Below are 20,865 nucleotides of genomic sequence, written 5' to 3'. Positions count from 1 at the left end.
TTATTGAGATGGCTTGGTTAATCCACTGTTTATTCCTAGGTTAAGCAGCATAAAATCTGTTTTACTACTTGGGATTTAGCTAGGTACTTGGGACCTGGGGTTGGCCACTGTTGGAAATAGGATACTGGGCTTGATAAACCTTTGGTCTGTTCCAGTATGGCAGTTCTTATGTTCCTTACTAACTATTTTCAGTCTGGATAAAGTTATATTTACAGTCTGTATGCATTGAACTTTATATGCATATCAGACAATTTTCTGCATGCTTGCTTTCTAATACAAAGGAATGATTTTTAAAATTATCCTCTAGCTGAATAGAATAAAAGAAGAATTTTTACTCAGAAATCCTACATTTATGATACCCTTAATATAAGCACATTTAAAAAGTAAAACAAACAAAAGCATATTAATAACAGCAATTATGCAAATGACTGAAGCCTAGAGAAGACATACTTTTATTTCTTCTAAAATGACAAATTCAAATTCGAGCAACGATTTATAAATTGTCCTCAGACTAATGTACAGTGCCCCGGTCATTCGCAGTTGGTGGTTCGCGGTCCCAGACATTCGCGGTATTTTCCGACCGCGACTGCCGACCAGAAGAGAGGCAGGAAAGAGCAACCGGAGTGCCGCGAGTGAAGGAAATCACTCGCATGTATGCTCCGACCGCGTCTTCCTGCACTAAAGTCAGGCCTTACCAATCAGGAGCTGCTTTGATTACAGTTAGGCATTAGTTCTTGATGTGCAGCGCATGCTAAAAACGCTAGCGCACCTTAGTAAAAGGAGCCCTAAGTACTGCCAATAGAGTAACTCTCTTTTTATATTCTCCAAAAAATCTTGACAGATCTAAACTATCTGGAGAACAGACAGCATCGAGTTCTCTCTTCTGATTGATCTGCTTTACTTCTCTAGGTAGATAAGCACTTTTATGATCACATTGTTCAAACATTAATTTGCAGTAAAAAGCTCAATAATGAGTCACAGCAAAATTAAGTAAACGTAAATTGCATGCTCCATTGACATTTCTATATTCTTAATCTGAAGATGCATCATCAAACTATCTTCTGATGCCAAAGCTACAGCATTCTGATGTACAACAAAATCATTTGTAACTTTCTCAAGGCTTTTTTGAACTGTAAGTCTATTATCATGGTCAGTTAGCATAGTCACTTACTTCCTGAGAATTTACTAAACTGAGCTAAATCATCCTTCCAATTTTGGGCCATTTTTATTATAATTTCATATACATCTTTGAAAGAAATAACCTCCATAGAGCGAGTGAAGATATTACTGTATACCGAAAGGAAAACTTCCTCTGGTACCTTTCTATTTGTAGAGCCTAAATCTTGAGACTAAGGCCACTTTTTTGCCACAGCTTGTAAAATGGCCCCTTAAATAGTTATAACATTTTAAAACATATCTTTAGTCACTTAAGAGCAACAGGGTAGCCGAATTGCAAGATCGAATATGGTAAAAAAGAAGAAGCAGATCAGATGGAAAAGTCCTTTAAAAATATTAATAAGCTACATAAAATAGACAGTAGCCCAACAAGGCCTTGTTTTGTTCCTTCCAGGGACTGCGTCAGAGGTTATAAGAACTTCTGAGTTGATGAATGCAATTTCACCTAAGTGGTAGATTCAAGGGAGTGCATACTGCTGCTGCTGCTACTATTATTACTGGAAGGGGCAAAACATGGCTGTGTTAGGCTACTGTCTATTTTAAGTGTAGTTTATTAATAAATATTTATGAAAGGATTTGTCCATGTGATCTGCTTCTTTATATTACCACATTAAACCCTGATCACTATTTTAAAAAAACATAAACACACAATGAAATTTAGAGTAGGGGTGTATTCATACGTTCATGGGGGGGGAGGGGAGGGCTGGGGTTAGACTTGTTGAGGGGAGGGGGGCAAACATCTCTGCCATCCACCGAAGTCCAGCCCTTATAGTACACTACTCTCTGAGAAATGGGGAAGCCGGCAGGCTGCTCCAGCTTCCAATGCCAGCACTTCTGCTTATGCTCAGTTCAAATATATGAGCTAAGCATGAATGGAAGTGCCCAGCACTTGGCAGCACTTGCCCAGCACTTGGCAGCAAGAGCACCCTGCCGACTTCCTACTGCTCAGATAGCATAGGCTGGGCTCCAGCAGGGAAACTCTTTAGCTGACAGGGGTTGAGCACCGCAGCCAGCCATGTATTGGCTGTAGGGCTGTGCTGAATATTTGATTTGGCCCCGAATAGTGCCCCAAATACATTTCAATACTCCCCCAAAATTTGCAGGGGTTCCTTTTCAGGAACCCTCACAAATTTGAAAAACCGCAAATATGGTTAAAAGGCAGGAGGGCAGCTGGGACGCCGGCAGGTGCAAAATCGCTCAAGGCAGGGCAGTTGGTGCACCGAGGCAGGAGAGGGCAGCTGGGGTGCCTGCGGGTGCAAAATCACTTCCGGTTTGCTCCGATTGCCTCTTCCTGTTACTAAAGTCAGGCTACACCAATCAGGAGCTGCTTTGACACACAGCTCCTGATTGGTGTAGCCTGAATTTAGTACAGGAAGAGGTGGTCGGAGAATACCGCGAGTTAGTGAGTCCCGCAATTCGCGGAATGCAAATTCGCGGGGGGAACACTATATTATGTATTCAGTCAAATAGTGATTCAAATTAGAATATGAATAATTCAAAGTTTTACTGTGCTATATCCTATTGAAATAAACAGTTGATCTCCAATTTCACATTGATTATTTTTGTTTAAGTTCAATCCCCTTTATTCATATTTGGTATTTGCATTTCTCTAAATAATATTTTTCATTGTTCCTATTCAGTCGAATAGTAAAATATGCTATTTGGTGCAATTCTATTTGGCTGCTATAATGTTGGAGGGGCCCTGAGCCTGAATGGGAGGGGGGTCCTGAGCCCCCCCTGTGGCTATGCCACTAATTTAGAACTATTCATAATGATGCCTATAGCCAGTGGCATAATAAGGAGGGGGGAAAAGGGGGGGTGATCTGCCCCAGGCGTCATTTTCCTCAGGGCACTGGAAACTCGCCCCCTTCCCACTCCTTCCCTGCCGTATGTGCGCCCCTTCTCTTCCCCCGTTCCTTTTTAACTTTGGAGTGAACAGCCACCACCTTGCAGTCTGTGTTGGCTTCGGCGCTCTCTCTGACATCACTTCCAGTAAGTGACATCAGAGAGAGTGCCAAAACTGACATGGGCAGTAAGTTGGTGCCTGCTGGCACCGAAGTTAAAAAGGTACGGGGAAGGGGTGAGCGCACATCGGGGGGGGGGGTGAGAAGAGGGCAGAGGAGGGGTGCCACCACGCCAGGTGCCGATCACCCTCACTATGCCGCTGACTCTAGCTTTATGGACAGAGTGTAGAATGCTCTCAAGCATAATCTATGCCCTAAAAAAAAGGGGGGGGGCATACTGGAAATCTCATCATTACAAATCTTGCACTACACTCAATGAAGATCCAGATCATTCACAACAGAAGTCCATGCTATGGTAAAAAAACAAATCCGCCTCCTGAATTGTGCCTTCTGATCCATCACTGCTCTTTTTGTAGAGCACTAAAAATTTGGTTTTACTTATTTTGGCAGAATATTGAATATACTGGGGTTGGTGGGAGCATGTAATAACATTGGGTTATGTTAATAGATCAGGAATTTGGGAAAATGTTTATATTAAGGACTGAATTCTGTAACTGGCTCCCAAGTTGGCATCCCTCCTGCCCGGCCCGACTTGTGGTGGGGATTCCCTGCCATGGCCGCTCAGCCAATCGCAGCCGGGCAAATTCTCCCCTCCCCCATCAACTGAGCGGAAGGAACTTCCCAAAGCTGAAATTCTGTAAACCAACGCCCTAGAATGATTGACAGGTAATCCAACTTGGGTGCCGGTTACAAAATCATGGCTTTGGGGAATCCCTGCTGCTCAGCTGATGTGGGAGGGGGGAATTCCCCTGCCATGATTAGCTGCTACGGTCTAGCAGCAAAGATAGATGGCTGAAATATAGACCAGGGTTTTCCAGGCCTAAATTTAAGCTACCTATCTATGGCGTGATTTGTGGCTGGGTAGCCGCTTTAGCCCGCCTAATGCCACTTCCGGTGTTGGCCATGCCTACTTTGGAATTCTACGGCCTAAAGCGGCTACCTAGTCATGATTCCAGTGACCATTTCAGCCACCTTTTATTTAGGCGTCAGTATGTGCTTCAACACTGACATTTCTGACTGCATTTTTCAATTACTTAGGCATCGGCAGGGCGCCTATGAACACCTAAATTTAGGTGCTGGTTATAGAATTTCCCCCTAAATGTTTATTGAGGAGGATGGGAAGGGGAAAGTTCTGAATGGTGATTTCATTTGTGAACTGCTTCAGCTGTTTTCAGTAACATATAGGCAAAATACAAATGTTTATATAAATAAAATAATTAAAAACTTACTCAAATCAAAAAAATATTACTCACCATATTGTTGGTGGCTCTGACCCTTCTATTTCTAAATAATCATATTTCTCTTCAGTCTGAAAATCTGTGAATATGAGTGAAATAGTGTCACCAGGTTCCATTACAATGGTCCAAGTACAATCGGCATTGTTATGGTAGTCGTTAGGAAAGCTGGGACTGGAAATTATGCCACTGGATCCTCTCATTGTTCCTCCACAAGCATCTTCAGCTGTTACAAAACAAAAGATTATACAATTAAGATAGGGCTGAATAAATTGATCAGATAGTTATTTCACATCAATTGAGATGGTTAATAATAATAGCAGCAAAAACATGCTGAAATTTGGAATTAAATACAACTGAAAATGTTTTATTACTTAGAGGAAAACCAATGAAATAGCTAACAAAAAATTCTCTATTAACAACGTTTTAAAGATACAGTTTCCAAGGCTATTGAAATCACTTCTCTTGGCCAGTGACTAAAGAATGAACTTTTGCAACTTAGTGGGCAATATTCAACAGATTTGACAAGGAACTTGGGGATTTAACCAAACAGATCTACAGGGTTGAAAATCTTAATTTGCTGAACAGATAGATTTTGTGTTCATTACTTGCTAGATGAACACAATTTAGCCACGTGGAGGGGCATTTTCATTAGGATGCCTAAATATGAATTTGGATGTTTTGGGAAAGACAGCCAGAAATACAGTAGAAAAAATATTCATTTTCAAAACTTTAAGACAAGATATTTTGGCCCTTAGTACCTCTATCTTTTTTGGCCATTCTCAAATATAAAGATGTCCACAAGAAAAACACACAAAAGCAAACTTTTTAAACATCGAAGTAGCCATTATTCTTAGCAAACTGTTCACAGACAGCTGAGCACAGCAAAGGGGAACTCTTAAGAGGTACTGTAGTGAATGTCATATAAAAAGTCCAAAGTACACATGTCACTATAACCTACTTATTTTGTATGGTGTGTCCTCTAAAATCCATCCAAAACTTACCCATCTAAACACCATAACAATAGCCTATATGCCTGCAGGTGTCATCTTTATGTAGGTACAGTAGGTTTTGGAGGGCTCACCATACAATATAAACAAATTATACTGATAGCTGTACCTGGGACTTTTAATGTGACATTCACTGCAGTAACTCTTACAGTGCCCCTTTGCTCTACTTTACAGATGTATGTGAGTCATGTGAATGCATCATACATGCTGAAAAGTATGGGGGGATCATATCTTTGGTTGGTGGGAGGGGGGTGAGTGGCCACTGAGAGTCTAAGGGGGAGGGGTCATGTCTTAATCCCTCCAGTGGTCATCTAGTCAGTTTGGGCACCTTCTTGATCCTTATTTGACTTTAAAACAGGTCTATCCCCAAATGGTGCCCGGGTTGTTTTGTTAAAAGTTTGATTATCCCTGCAGGATGTCCAAGTCCTAAGCCCACACAAAACATGCCTCTAACATACCCCCCCCCCCCTTAAGATTTAGATGCTCTGGAGTCAAAACAACCAGAAAGATGTCTAAAAAGTCTGTTTTGAGAATGCCCACTTGGACGTTTTAACTAGTAAGATGTTCAAGTGCTGGTTTCTGTGTCTTTTGGACATCTATCTTTTTTGGTGGCCCATTTACTAAGCTGAGGTAAAAGTAGCCTTAGTGCACCCTTCAGCAGATCTTTTCCACATGCTAAGGTCATTTTTACCATAGCTCGTATAACTTTTTTTTTTTTTTTTGCATTAATGTCCATGCACTAATATTGCCATAAGCACACAGCTATTTTTCTAAATTACTGCATGAGCACTTAGGCCTAGATTCTATAAACAGCACCAGAAGTTAGGTGCCTAGATCAGTGTGCCTAGCCGATCCAGGTGCTGGTAATTGAAAGCATCATGCTGCACGCTACATTGCAAAGCTTGGTGCATAACTTCAACCGTGTGTATTTGAAAAGGGAGTACGTCTTGGACATTCCCAAAAGTTTCATGCAGATTTATAAAATCTGACTGATGTTCTCCTAAGTATCAGCATTTACACCTGCTTTCAGGAAGCATAAATACAGTGCCCAGAAGTTAGGTGTGACATGACAATTCTATAACCTAGGCACCAACACTTATGCACCCAGAAGGGAAAACAATAAATGATGCTGAGAATTTGATGCCATAAACTTAAACACTAAGGGCCTGATTCTCTAAAAGTGCGTCCCGATTTTAGGCAGCTGTAGGCGTCCTACAGCTGTCTAATCAGCCAATCGGGATGCACGTTTAAAAAAAAAAAATGCTCCCCAGGCAGGCCGCCTATATTTAAGGCGAGGCCCGCAAGACACCTAGGCCCTGATTCTGAATAGGACGCCCGGGAGAGGCGTCCTATTCAGAATCGGCCTAAACTAAACCCCGATTCTGTAACCGGCGTCCATGTTACAGACGCGGGTTAGAGAAACGGGTTAGATTAGACACGGCCCGCTACACTTATCGCGGCAAGGGATCTCTCTGCCGCTATAAGTGTAGCGGGCCGCGGCCCCCTGACCAGGAGGGTGCCCAAACCCTCTGCCCGAAGACGCATCCCCCCCACCCCCCGACACTAACGACCGCCCCCCCAACATTACCGATCCCCCCCCGACAATATTGATAGCTGGCAGGAGGGTGCCCAATCCCTCCTGCCCAAAGACGCACCCCCCCCCGGCGCTAACCCCCCCCAAACCTCCACTCCACCAAACCTATTCTTAGATGGGTCTTGCATGTCTTGAGCCGGCAGGCACGCCTCATCGAAATGAAGGGGGCCCGCCCCTTCCCGGCCCATCCCGCCGAAGCCTAAGGCCTGATTGGCCCAGGCTCTAGAAGCCTGGACCAATCAGGCCTTAGGCATAGCGGGTCCGCCCATCTCCACTAAGTCTAAGGTCTGATTGGCCAATCAGAGCCTGGGCCAATCAGGCCTTAGGTTTCGGCGGGATGGGCCGGGAAGGGGCGGGCCCGCTTCATTTCGATGAGGCGTGCCTGCCGGCTCAAGACGTGCAAGACCCATCTAAGAACAGGTTTGGTGGAGTGGAGGTTTTGGGGGGGGTTAGCGCCGGGGGGGTGCGTCTTCAGGCAGGAGGGATTGGGCACCCTCCTGCCAGCTATCGATATTGTCGGGGTGGGGGGATCGGTAATGTCGGGGGGGCGGTCGTTAGTGTCGGGGGGGGTGCGTCTTCGGGCAGAGGATTTGGGCACCCTCCTGGTCAGGGGGCCGTGGCCCGCTATACTTATAGTGGCAGAGAGAACCCTTGCCGCGATAAGTATAGCGGCCGTGTCTACTTACAATGTAGGCCAGCATTTTGCTGGCCTACATTTTAAGCTTCTCCTCTACTAGGGAGACGCGTAGGGCCGCCTAGGTTCAGCCTAAGGCCCGCCTAAGGCCCTTAGACGAGCTTAGGCATCTTGCGGGTCTCCCTAGGCTCCCGGAGGTGCCTTCAGGCTTGCCTGAGGAGCATTTTTTTTTAAAACGTGCATCCCAATTGGCTGATTAGACAGCTGTAGGACGCCTAAAATCGGGATGCACTTTGGAGAATCAGGGCCTAAGGGGCTCATAATCGAAACGGAAATACGTCTAAAATCCCACCTAAATCGGCACTTGGACAATCAAAAGACAGGTCGTCCAAGTGCCGATAATCGAAACGGGTTTTAGACGTATCTAAAAGCAGCTTAGGCCTTTTCCCTGCCACTGTATGCCCAGAGTAAAAAGGGGTGTTTTAGGAGGAGTGGTAAGGGCGGGATTTGGATGGGACATGGGCTGACCTAGACTTAGTCGTACTGCAAGTATAACCAAAAGTTTAACGAGACTGCCTAGGCGAAACTTGTACGTAGTGACTTAGGCAATCTAAAAACAGGTCTAAATGCCCAGAAGGTATCCAAAATGACCAGATAACCACTGCAGACTAAAAGTACAGATGCCCCCACACTCTCACAGTGATCACTGACCCCCGACCCCCCCCCCACAATACTATAAAAATCAGAATAAAAACGTACATACTTGCCTCCAGAACATCAGCACCTGGCATAGAAAAGTCTAGTAGAGCTGCACAGAGGTGGCTTAAGTAGCCTGGGAGGTGGGCTAGTGAACCATAGAGAGGAGGACCCAGCCACTCTAACCATTGCATTCATGGTGAAACATGTGCACCCCCCAAAACCCTATTGTACTGCCATATAGGTGCCACCTGCAGCCATAAAGGTTATTAGGGTGGTAAACATGTGGGTCTAGTAGGTTTTGGAGGGGCTCACCATGACCTTTAGGAGAGTTGTGGTGAGATGTTTATGTGGTACCCTTTTTGTGAAGTTCACAGCAGTGCCTTGTAAGGTGCCCCACTACTCTGTCTCCATGATATCCAATTAGCAAGTTTATAGAACTGTTGTAGAGTAGTCATCAATGTTGAATTTAATTATGAAAATCTTGTAGGGAGAGCCCATAGGCTAGGGACTGAAAACCTGTGGAGGATATATGACTGAAGGGTCACCTAGAGCACCCTTGTATCAGTCCTGCTTATTGCAACCCTATCCACCCCTCTGAACAAAAGCAAAGATACTTACATGTAGCTGGTATTTTCCAAGGACAGTGGGCATATATTTTTACATATGGGGTGACGTCAGCCAAGGAACCCGGTAAGGACGCTGCCAAGTACACTGTCACTTTAAATCTTTAGGCAGTATCCATACTGTGCATGGAAACCACGTCAATTCATAGGATCATCAGTTCAGTAACAAAGTTAAGAAACCAACTAGGGGAAGAGGGTGGGTTGTGAGAATATATGTCTGTTGTCCTCAGAAAATATCTGCTACAGGTAAGTATCTTAGCTTTCTCTAAGATGAAGCAGGCATAGTTTTCTTGCATGTAGGAATCCCATGCCACCAAATAATGTCTCTGGAAGAGGTTTAACACTACAGGGTTGGAGGGAAAGTTGGTTTTAAGTAGAGAATAGATTCTGCAGAGCTGATTGCCCAAACTGAACGACTCTTCTGGAGTTGTGTTCTAAACAGTAGTGAGAAGTAAACAAATGGATTGAGGACCAATAGCCTCTTTGCATATATTGAAGAAATCTGCAGAGTGAAAATGAACTACTGAAGCTGTCATAGCCCATACATTATGGGCCATTACATGACCTTGCAACATCAACCCAGCATGAGTATATAAGAAGGAGATACAGTCCACTAGCCAAGTGGAGATGGTTCTGTTGGCAACAGAAACTCCTAGCTGATTATAATCAGAGGCAACAAAGAACAGGGAGAATTGTCTATGTCAGGGGTGGGCAACTCGAGGGCCAGAATCCAGTTGGGTTTTCAGGATTTCCTCAATGAATATGCATTGAAAGTAGTGCATGCAAATAGATCTCATGCATATTCATTGGAGAAATCCTGAAAACCCGACTGAATTACGGTCCTCGAGGACTGGAGTTGCCCACCTCTGGTCTATGTAGTTTAGTGCAATCCAGGTAGTATGACAGAGCATGCTTACTATTCAAAGTGTTCTCTGAACAGCATTTAATTTCGTCACAAAAAGAGCTCCTAATGAAGGGTATACAACCTGAAACTGGGCACAGTTGTGCCAAACAATGTGGCTTAATTTTCTGCCATGGTTGGAATTGTAGAGTGGCCATCTGGAGAACGCTGGAAACTTTCACTGACTTAAGTACTGAGAAAACACGCTGGTTTTGAGAACATTCAGACTAGTTGATTGCATTCTAACTTTATTAGTTAATACACATGTTGGTAAATTTCACCTTATGAGGTCAAAATATTAATTTGATGCACGTATGTATGCCTGTGAGATATAGTCCGCTATTAACGTTTCAATCCTGGAACACTGAGGGTACATATACATACTGTATAGATTTTGTGTTATTTATTGCACAGAGTTGTGTCTGCTATCAATCTCTTGAATTTATAACCTAAGGGATTTTATGATATTTATTCTACTGTTGGAAAGAAAACAGGCAAAATGATAGATTGGTTGAGGTGGAATTCTGAGACTACTTTAGATGGGAATTTTGAATGTGTTTGAAGGACTACCCTCTTTTGATAGAACCTTGCATAGTGAGGATCTGATACAATACAAAGGTAATTGGATGAAAGTAAACCGACTGATGTTGAATTTATCTAAAACTGAAGTGTTGTTTGTTAGAAATGATAAACAACTATTATAACTGAAGGAGGCAGAAGTGCAGGGAGTAAAGATGTCTGTCTTCTCAAGTATGAGATTATTGGGAGTCTATTTGAATAGTAAACTTACAATGCAGGAGCACATATTGCATGTGTTAAAAAGGAGCCTTTATGCAGATGCGTATACTTTCCAGGATACTTCCGATGTTGTCTGTAACAGATTTCTGAACAGTGATACAGTCTTGTTATCATGAAGCTGGATTTCTGTAATGCCTTGATGTTGGGATTGACAAAATCTAAAACGCAGGCATTACAGATAATGCAGAATAAGGCTGCAAGAATGATCACTGGGAAACCTTGTTATCAACCTATATCCCCAGTGTTGAAACAATTACACTGGCTACAAGTAACATTTCACACTGACTATAAAAATCTTGATTTTACATCAAGTAATATATGGAAAGGTACCTTGGTACCTGATGCAAATCATTAGAAAATATCTACCATCTCGTTCTTTCAGATCTGAATGTGCCATAAGGCTGAGCCTTGAGCATGGGTGTGAGGTGTGTTATAAAAAAATATATATGGAGGACTGCAATTTCAATAGCAGGATTGTAATTATGGAATGATTTGAATGGGTCACTGAGATTATGTCAACATCTGAAGAGTTTTTAAAAACTTTGAAAAGTCAATTTTTTGTTAAGGCTTTTTTCAAAACTGGTAGCCTTTTTGATGTTGAAATTATATGAATGATCAATCTGTTTTGTTTTGGGTTTTTTTTGGGGTGGGTTTAACTGCCATCTCCAGATCAGACCTTCGGTCCATCAAGTCCAGCGATCCGCACATGCGGAGGCCCAGCCAGGTGTACACCTGGCGTAATTTTAGTCACCCATATCCCTCTATGCTTCTCGTAAGGAGATGTGCATCTAGTTTGCTTTTAAATCCTAGAACGGTGGATTCTGCAATAACCTCCTCTGGGAGAGCATTCCAGGTGTCCACCACTCGTTGTGTGAAGCAGAACTTCCTGATATTTGTCCTGGACTTGTCCCTCCTTAGCTTCAGTCCATGGTCCTCTTGTCCGTGTCACATTGTTAATAAATCTATGGTTCTGTCCTTTTACTTTGTATGCAAATTGTAATTTGCTTAGGTTGTTAAGCAGAATAGAAATTTTTAAATAAATGGCTTAGAGTTCACTCACACAGCATGCAGACATGAGGGCTATGAGGAAAAGAACTTTCCAAGTGAGTTGTTTAAGAGAACAAGATATAAACAGCTCAAAGGGAGATTACATAAGAACAGAGAGAACCACATTAAGATCCCAAGCCAAAGGTAGATAGTTTCATGATAATGGGCTACTAAGGCTGTACAGAAAAAAGTTTGTTTTACAGGTAGGAATGAAATGCATTGATAGCACTGAAGATGAACTCTAATCAAATTTGTTTCTAAATCTGAATTAGAGAGGAAGAGAAGATAGCTGAGGATGGATGGAAGTGGACATGAGACGGGTTCCAGAGAATACAGTATAATGCACACTAGGAAGAGAAGTGTGTCCACTTGAAGTGATAACACTGCTGAGTGGAATGTTTCCTAGAAGCTTCAATAAAAGTGGATACTGCAGCCAAGAAGCAGAACACATTTACCTGTTCGGTGAAAGAAACCACACTGTTAGTGCTAATGAACTGGGGTTGGAATAGAAACATAGAAACATGATGGCAGATAAAGGCCAAATGGCCCATCCAGTCTGCCCATCCACAGTAACCACTATCTCTTCTTCTCTCTAAGAGATCTCATGTGCCTATCCCAGGATTTACTGAAATAAAACACAGTCTCTGTCTCCACCACCTCTACCGGGAGACTGTTCCATGCATCTTCCACCCTTTCTGTAAAAAAGTATTTCCTTATATTACTCCTGAGCCTATCCTGAGCTCAAAGCACCCACTGATCTGTTGTGATAAGAGTTCAACGTTGGTGAAAATAGATGCCTAAGGCTGGTGTAGGAATGGCTTATGCCGGAAGTGCAAGTCAACACCTTAAATGTAGGCCTTTAAAATTCTGGCCTATATTTAAGGTATCTGTATAAAAAATAGATGTGATCCTGGGCACGGTGCCTACCGGTGATTGACAAGCAGTAGGCACCTGTTTTGCAGTTGCCTACCACGGCAGACGCTGTTTCCAGAATCGGGCCCACAGTGTCATCTTTTGCATACACAGATAGAGGTCAGGACTTAGACACTGAACACACCAGTTTATAGGGATCAGAGACTAAAATGATCCAGTTACATCAAGTACATTTTTTAAAGCTTCTCTGTACCCTCTTTGACATGGAGGAAAAACCAACTGCAGTGAAATCAAAAGGCTTGATAGCTTGGGGAACTCAAGTGAAAAGTATGCCGAAAACGGTTGATGCTCCCTGAGGTGAAAAATATCTCAAAGTGGCCTGTAGGCCCAAAAAACAAAACAGAAAATGAATAAAATATTACCAAATTCAAGGAAATGAATTTAAAAAATGGGAAAAATGAAGAATTGTAGGTAAAACTACAATAAAATAAAAACAAGAAGGCACAAAAATATTTCTAAGTTTGTGGTGCTGAGGAGAACTGATATTGGGCGGGAAGGCACCAGCATGTACACAGTATAGCCTCAACCTAAAGATTTAAAGTGGAAGTATTTGGCAGAATAGTATAATCTCATTATAACGGACTCGCTTATAACAGAATATCATTTATAGCGGACGAGGTCTGCTGGTCCCGGCCTTGCGCCTTTATGAACATACAGAAAATCACTGCATATAGTGGATTTGCATATAACAGACTTGCATATAACGGACAAACAATTTGGTCCCCAGAGCCGCTTTTAGCTGTAGTTTTGTTCGGCTATAACGGACATGCAGGCTCCACATGCAGGTGCCGGTGATCCAATATCAAAATGCAGCCCAGAAGAAAATGACAGATTATTTTTCTTTCCAGTACAGTATGACATAATGCTTTAGAACATCTTTTAGTGTTCTGGTTTTGCAATCCTTTTGTGCCATACCAATGTTTTGCTGAGTTTTGTTTCAAGTTGACCTAAATAAAGTTTTTTTAAAAAAATGCAACTCTGGATATAATGGACTCTGGATATAACAGACTGTTATTCCAGGTCCCTTGAAGTTCGTTATAACGAGATTATACTGTATCTGTACTGGGTTCTGTGGATGATGTTACTCCATATGTGAGAATATTATGCCTGCTTGTCTTTGGAGAAAGCAGATACAAAGTGCACAGTGCTTCTCATTTTACACATGCTAATTTTTAAAGGGAAATAAATGGCTGGTTTCACTTTGATAACTTGTCTAATGTATGCCCATTAAAATCATCTGTGCAGTTTGCAGCTACCAAAGCTGTTTGAGAACTTTCCCCTAAGAGTTAAACAAAGCTCCTTTTTCTTTAAAAATATTTGAACCACCCCCCTCTCCTCCCAGTTATCAATTGGTATTTCTATTAAAAATAAAAGAATTGTTACCGTCTTTAATGGTGCCACAGCATATCGCTCTCTTCTTTGACATTATCATTTTATCCCTTTCTAATTTGGCTCAGACATTTATAATTGGAAATGGCATCCGATTCACGTAGAGAGGGACAAGAAGATAAAGAACTGACTAAATAATGTTATGCCTGAGGAGATCTGTAGCAAGAGGTCAACTTACATTTTTATTCTGCTTGAAAGCTACAGTAAAACAATTGTTTCACCCTTCAAGGAATGCTGCAGTTTAAGTGATACTAAGCTTTGTTAGAAAAATATGCCTTTTACATCCAAGGATCAAACTACCAATTGCCTCTCATAAAGTGGGTTATATTTAAAAGAACTGTTTGAATGTTTTCCTGTGTATTGGCTATGGCCTGTAATGAACACAAGACTAAAAGGGGGTTTAATGTACTTTACAAACAACTGAGAACATCTGAGTTGTAGAGATCAGGTTACTGTAACAGCACAGACATGGTGAAACAGTAATGATAACAGGCCCCAATGTAAAAGTGAGAAAGGCAAGGGGCTCATGACATGGCAAACATGGGGTCTACTTATTTATAGTGAGTAGAATTTGGGTAGGGGGAGGAAGTAAATTAGAGGGATGTGAGTTAAGGAGGAGCATGATTGAGGATGCAGCAGTGAGAGATAATGAGCAATAGTGGTTTTTACTGTAATTTGGGTTTGGTCGCAGATCGGGATTAGTGAGGTTGAAGTCTGGATTTGTTTCTATTGTGACAAATGCAGGAGTGTGTAGAAGTGTAATATATCCCAGGGAACTCCAAGCTGCAGTAAATGGTAATGGACACTGGGTCAGAAGCAGCTGGTTCTTTAACTCAGGGTTTGTTATTTACCTTACTTAAGAGTTACCAGACGTCTGGGGAAAAACCAAACATGTTCTTTTTTTCAAGAATTGTTCAGGTGCCCGGACAGTTTTTTTTTACAAAAGGGGGAATCTGTCCAGGTTTAGCTGGCTCTCCCGACTCCCCCACCTACCTCTTCCCTGGGCTGGCTACTGCACTTGAATCTTTGGTCAGATGGCAGTAGCAACGAGGTGAGCCCCTGCCTCCAGCCTGCCCCAGAAGCTGCCTCTCTGTAAGTCCCGCCTACATGGGAACAGGAAATTGCTGCAGAGAGGCAGCTTCCAGGGCAGGCTAGCAGCATAAGGCTTTCCTTGTTGGTACTGACAGCTGCCCAAAGATTCAATTACAGCATTTGGCCCGGGAAAGAGGTAGGTGGGGGAGTCAGGAGCTAGAGAGCATCAGAGAAGGGAGGAGGCTGGAAAAACATCATGGAGGGGGGCTACATAAACAGCATGAAGGCAGGCGGGGAGTGAGAGGGGTTGGAAAAACAGCTTGAAGAAAGGGAGGTAGGGAGGAGGACTGGAGACACAACATATTGTGAGAGATGGAGAGGGGCTGAAAAACAGCATGAAGGGGAGGGGAGGGGAAGGGAGAGGGGCTGGGAAAATAGCATGAAGGAAAGGAGGGAGGGAGGAAGGCTGGAGAAACAGCATGATGGAAGGGAAGGAGGGAGGACTGGAGAATCTGTATGGAAAGGAGAAAGTGCTAGAGAAAAGAACATATAGTAGAGTAGGATAGTACTGGATGGGAGGGAAGAGACAAACAGCAGGAAAGGAGGTTGGAAGGTGAAGTGGCACTCTAGGGGGCACTAAAGAATGGATAATGAACAATATGTGTTTGTGGAGTATTTTGTGGAGTTTTTCTACAAAAGCGTCTGCTTTTCATATGATTCTGAGTAACTCTAGTTAGATACAAGCATATGTGTTAGTTAAGGCCACGCCTAATAGAAGTGCACGAAAAGTTGGTGAATAAAAATCTGAATATGGATGTAGCCAAGGCCAGAAAAACACACTACAGATTAATATTAAGGAAAAGCATAATAATATTATTTTTATGTACTTTGCTATTAAGCTAGATCATAGAGGAAATCAGGATATACATGAACTCCATCTTGAGGTAGTGACTCCATTTTGTTCTCTGGTTCTTTGTTTAGCTCCCCGCTTTTAACCTTGTGGTTCTAATTGATACCAGATGTGCCTTAGGCTGGTTAGGAAGAACATATTAGACTCCATCTTTCAAAATGGAGCATAACATGTATTAAGTGTGTTGGATATGTAGATCTGTTATGTATGGAAGGAGCCCCGAAAGAACGAATGAATGGATATATGAAAGATATGTGAAAGAATGTACTTAATTTCCAATATTTTATATATGAAACCTGAGCACAACATCTGGAAATAATTAGAGTCAGAAACTGCTGTACCAGTTTCCAGCATAGGAAGGCTTCTGAATCTGTGTGTTAGTGTAACATGAAGCTGTCAGGTTTCAGGAAGAAGGGGAAACAGCCCCTCCTTTCTCTGATGCTGATAGAGCCAATAACTTCTCAGCACTTTTTAATGTAGGTTTTCTCGACACAAATAAACAGTTTTAGATTCAACGTTTCATTGGTTAAGTTATAAAATGTTTATGTATATTCATAAATGAATGTAAACAAAAAATATGATTTCTGGAACTTTTATTCCATGTTAAAGAGAAGTCTTTGTTCAAATTTTAGGACAGCCTTTGTTAGTGGATTGGCTGACAGCCAATGATATCAAACTGGACTGAAGGTATATATTGGGGAGCTTCAAAGTATCGGGTTGAGCTCTTTGTCAGAAAGCTAGCATTTTGGCACTGTACAGAGCTTCCGATGACGCAACCAATCTTTTGAAATTCCATGATGGAAAAATAAAGACAATAATTAATTATTTTGATAAAACTTGTGTCATGGGTCATTTTTCATATATTTTTTGCTATTTTACACACCATTAGTGAAAGCTAGCAGCTTACTTGGCTGCTGCAGCTTAAATAGTGCGCTGGCGTCCAATTACCCATGCTCAATAAAAAGAGACGGGCACCTGGGGGGAGGGGTTGGAAGGGGGAGAGACAAAAAAGTACCAGAAATGCTCCAGTTTAAATCTGGCAGAGTCTGGAAAACTGGCTAACGTGAAGGAAAATTAAAGAAATAAGTTTTTAATTGGTATGCCCACATATAATTTTGGGACATTTAAAATAACTTATATACCTGAGATTATAGACACTTCCTTGGTTTTTCATATCTGCATGTGAGATGGAGCTATCTTCAAAATGTTTTAACAATTCTTTTTAATTAGAAATTTTCAATTGTTTTCAACTATATCAATTTTAAAAGGAAAGAAAAACCTGAAATATTTTATCTGTGATAATATTCAGCATTATATTTATCCTAGTTTTGTAAACTGGATCCAGTTAGGGTTATTTAAAAAATATAAGAAACATTATTAAAGAAAATCTATTGTTTCTGCTACTTATTTTAAACAATTTATTGTAAGAATCTAATTTCTTACCTATCCAGCAATAGCAATTTGCTGTGTTCCCTAATCCCTTCCCTATTTTATTGTGCCATTCTCTTCAGAGTGAAGTACTGTCTGAGATATTGGCCTAACAACTACAGAACTGCGGGTAAAGTAAGGCAGGACTTCACTCGGGAGGGGGGGGGGATGGTTACAATTTGGCATCCAAAAACAAAATGGCCAAATGAACAGGTACAAAGAATATATACTTCACAGAATTCAATTTTATAACACATTTAGAAGGAAAATAAGCCAAAAAATGTTCCTGTTTGTTGAACTCTGGATCTTTATTTCAGGAACTGCTGGTGCCTCTTCTATGTAGGCCTGGCAACATCAGGATAAGCTCTCACTTTATAGCTCAAAGATAGGATATTCCAGTGAAAAACACACTTTTTAAGAAAAGTGCATCCTCTTTGCACATAGTGCATGCTTTATTGCAAAGAGTGCATACTCTTGACAACATTGATTCCAGAACAACAAAAAAGACATTTTGTGGCTGCACAATCTAATCTAATCTAAGAATTAGGGCTCCTTTTATAAAGGTGCGCTAGAGTTTTTAGCGCACGCACAGGATTAGTGCGCGCTAGCCAAAAAAAATACAGCCTGCTTAAAAGGAGGTGATAGCGGCTAGCGTGTGTGGCATTTTAGCGTTCCAGGCAGTGATTGGCTGGCCCAGAACGTCCTCTCTGACGTGAGAATTGACGTCAGAAAGAAGACTTCTTGTCAGCGATTAGCAGCAGCAGTGGGGAGGTAAGACTAATGTGACCATTAATTTTTTTTCATCAAAACGGGACATCTATTAATATTCAGTCCTAACCTAGCTCCATCCCCCAGGCCCGCCCCCAATTTCTTCCATTCATTTTCATGTATACACAATATCTTATTAATTCATAATGGTAAATATATAATATATTAAAAAAGCACAAAGCACATGGTACACAGAGAAAATGTTAATTATCATTTACGAGTTTAGGGATTTTTTCAAAGATGTCAAACAGATTACTTTAAAATATGCAATGTCACCTCAGTAACTATAGAAAAATAGACACATATAGTGCAAAATATAGACAGCAGATATAAATTCTCAAAACAGACACATTTTGATCACTAAATTGAAAATAAAATAATTTTTCCTACCTTTGTTGTCTGGTGATTTCATGAGTTACTTCTGACTGTGCATCCAATCTTTCTTTCTTTTGCATCCAACATTTCTTTCACAATCCAGCCCCATCCCCTTTGGGTCCAGGTCTCTCTTTCTTTTCCCGCTACTACACTCTCCAGATCCAGTGTCAGTTCTCCTTTGTACCGTTGTTCCAGGTCTCCCTTTCTCTCCCTCCCTCTCTGTCTGAACCTTACATAGCCCTGCATCTTCCTCCTGTCTTTCCCCTTTCGTCCAGGCCTTTCTCTCTGTAGTCTTTCTAATCTGCTTACCCCCCCCCCCTTTCTCTGCTTCTTTCTCTCCTTCTTTCCTTCCTCCCTCCCAGCAGATTTTAGCATATCTCCTCCTTTTTTCCCCTCAGATCCAGTATCCTCTTTTCCTCCTCCTAGGTTTGGTATCTGTCTCCTCCCCTGCTCTGGCATATCTCTCTCTGTTCCCTTCCTCCTGGTCTTCCCTGGTCTTCCTTCTCAATTTATTTTCTGTCTCTGTCTAAATTATTTTTTATTATTCAGTCCTCAATTTCCCTCTTTCACTGTGTCTACCTATAGCTTGCCACCTCTTTCCCTCACCCCTTCCAGTATCTAACTCTAACCTCGTCCCTCAATCCAGCATGTGCCCTTTTTTCTTTCTCCTCCCCACTTCCTTCCAGCGTCTGCTCCCCCTCTCCCTCACACTTCCATTCAGTGGCTGTCCCTCCTCTCCCCCACACTTCCATTCAGTGTCTGTCCCTCCTCTCCCCCTTCCATCTACTGTTCACCTTCTGTCTTGCCCCTTCCAGTTACTGCCCTCTCTGCCCTTTCCATCCAATGTCTGCCTTCTCTCTCTCTTCCATATGACATCTTCCTTCTTTCTATGCTCCTTTCATAACTATCTATCCTGTGCCCCTTCTCTCCTTTGTACATGATTGATTTCAGTTCTGCCACCTCTCCATTTTTTTCTCTGTCACCACCCCATCCCTTATGCTCTGGCATCTCTCTCTTCTCCTTTTTTCCTTCACACCCCAGAGTCTGGTGTCTGCCCTCCCCTAATTATCTGGTATCTATCTCCTTTCCTTTTCTTCCATCTTTCCCTCCCCCTCTCAAGCTCTGACATCTCCCCCTTCCTTTTCCTTTAGTCTGGCATACCTTCCTCCTTCCCTCCAAGCCCTGGCATCTCTTTTCATTCCCTCCCTCATCTTCCTTCTCTCTCCAGATGGGTACAGCAACACTCTCCCCTGCAGCTCTGGACTTCCCCACACCTACTCCCCCAAAATTGTTGATGCTTCAGTTACTCTTCTTTCTTCCTCCCTCCCCCCGTGGGACCCTACGGCACCCTACGGCACCATCAGCTCTCACTCCCTCTAACGCCGGCCCTGCAGCTCCGGACTTCCCCACACCTGCTCCCCCCCCCCCATCGCTATTATTTTAAATGTTATGGCAGCTGGGTGCTGTATCCATCAGAGGTAACTTCTAACCTCGGCCTGCCCCGGAACTCTTCCTGCAACAACGACTTCCTGTTCCCGCCTAGGCAGGCAGCTGCTGCAGGAAGAGTTCTGGGGCAGGCCGAAGTTAAAAGTTACCTTTGATGGATACAGCGCTGCAGCTGCCATAACATTTAAAATAATAGTGATCCGGGGGGGGAGCAGGTGTGGGGAAGTCCGGAGCTGCAGGGCCGGCGTTACAGGCAGTGAGAACAGGACAGCTAAGCGTGCCGGTCCAACGTCGCCTTCAAAGCCGGGCCGACTGTGCACCCCCCCAAGGCGTGCACTCATCCCCCTGCCCTCCCCCTCCCCCTTGGTACGCCACTGCAAAAGCCTTACTGAAGTCCAAGTACACAATGTCCAGGGACTCCCCCCATATCCATTTTTTTCGTTATGCAGAAGCACCAGGCTGACCAGTCTTCCACCCCAACATCAATTCTGATGTTGGAGAGGAAGTTCCGGGCCATCCAGGCAGCGATTGGCTGGCATGGAACTTCCTTTCAGATGTCAGAATTGACATCTAGTCGGCCCGGCGTTTCTGTGTCTTGTTTACCACGTTGGGAAGCAGTTAGAATGCAAAGGCAATGCGAGTCTATGATGGAACCCGGGATGAGCTCCACAATCGATTTGCGTTGCCTTCGTGATCAACCTTTTGGCCATCCCTACCCTAGACACTTCATCAGCATAGGCAATAAAAAACATCCTCTACTGCCTTCTAGATCTAGAACAGCAAAAATCTGCCATTATTCTTCACATCCTTTTTCTCCTTCATTTTGTTATTTGGAGAGAGAAG

The 20,865-nt window shown here is 42.7% G+C and overlaps 1 protein-coding gene across 1 annotated transcript in view; it reads right to left on the bottom strand.

Moving 5' to 3' along the window:
- The window catches only part of CSMD3 (CUB and Sushi multiple domains 3), a 1,852,015-nt gene that overhangs the window by 1,424,580 nt on the left and 406,570 nt on the right, over positions 1 to 20,865 (bottom strand). Inside the window, exon 5 of the mRNA XM_033933128.1 lies at positions 4,454 to 4,661. Coding sequence (XP_033789019.1) covers positions 4,454 to 4,661 — 208 coding nt within the window. The remainder of the gene's footprint in view (positions 1 to 4,453; positions 4,662 to 20,865) is intronic.

Source organism: Geotrypetes seraphini, chromosome 2 (assembly GCF_902459505.1).
Source record: "Geotrypetes seraphini chromosome 2, aGeoSer1.1, whole genome shotgun sequence".
Lineage (NCBI taxonomy): Eukaryota > Metazoa > Chordata > Amphibia > Gymnophiona > Dermophiidae > Geotrypetes > Geotrypetes seraphini.
This window is presented reverse-complemented; position numbering and strand designations above follow the sequence as displayed.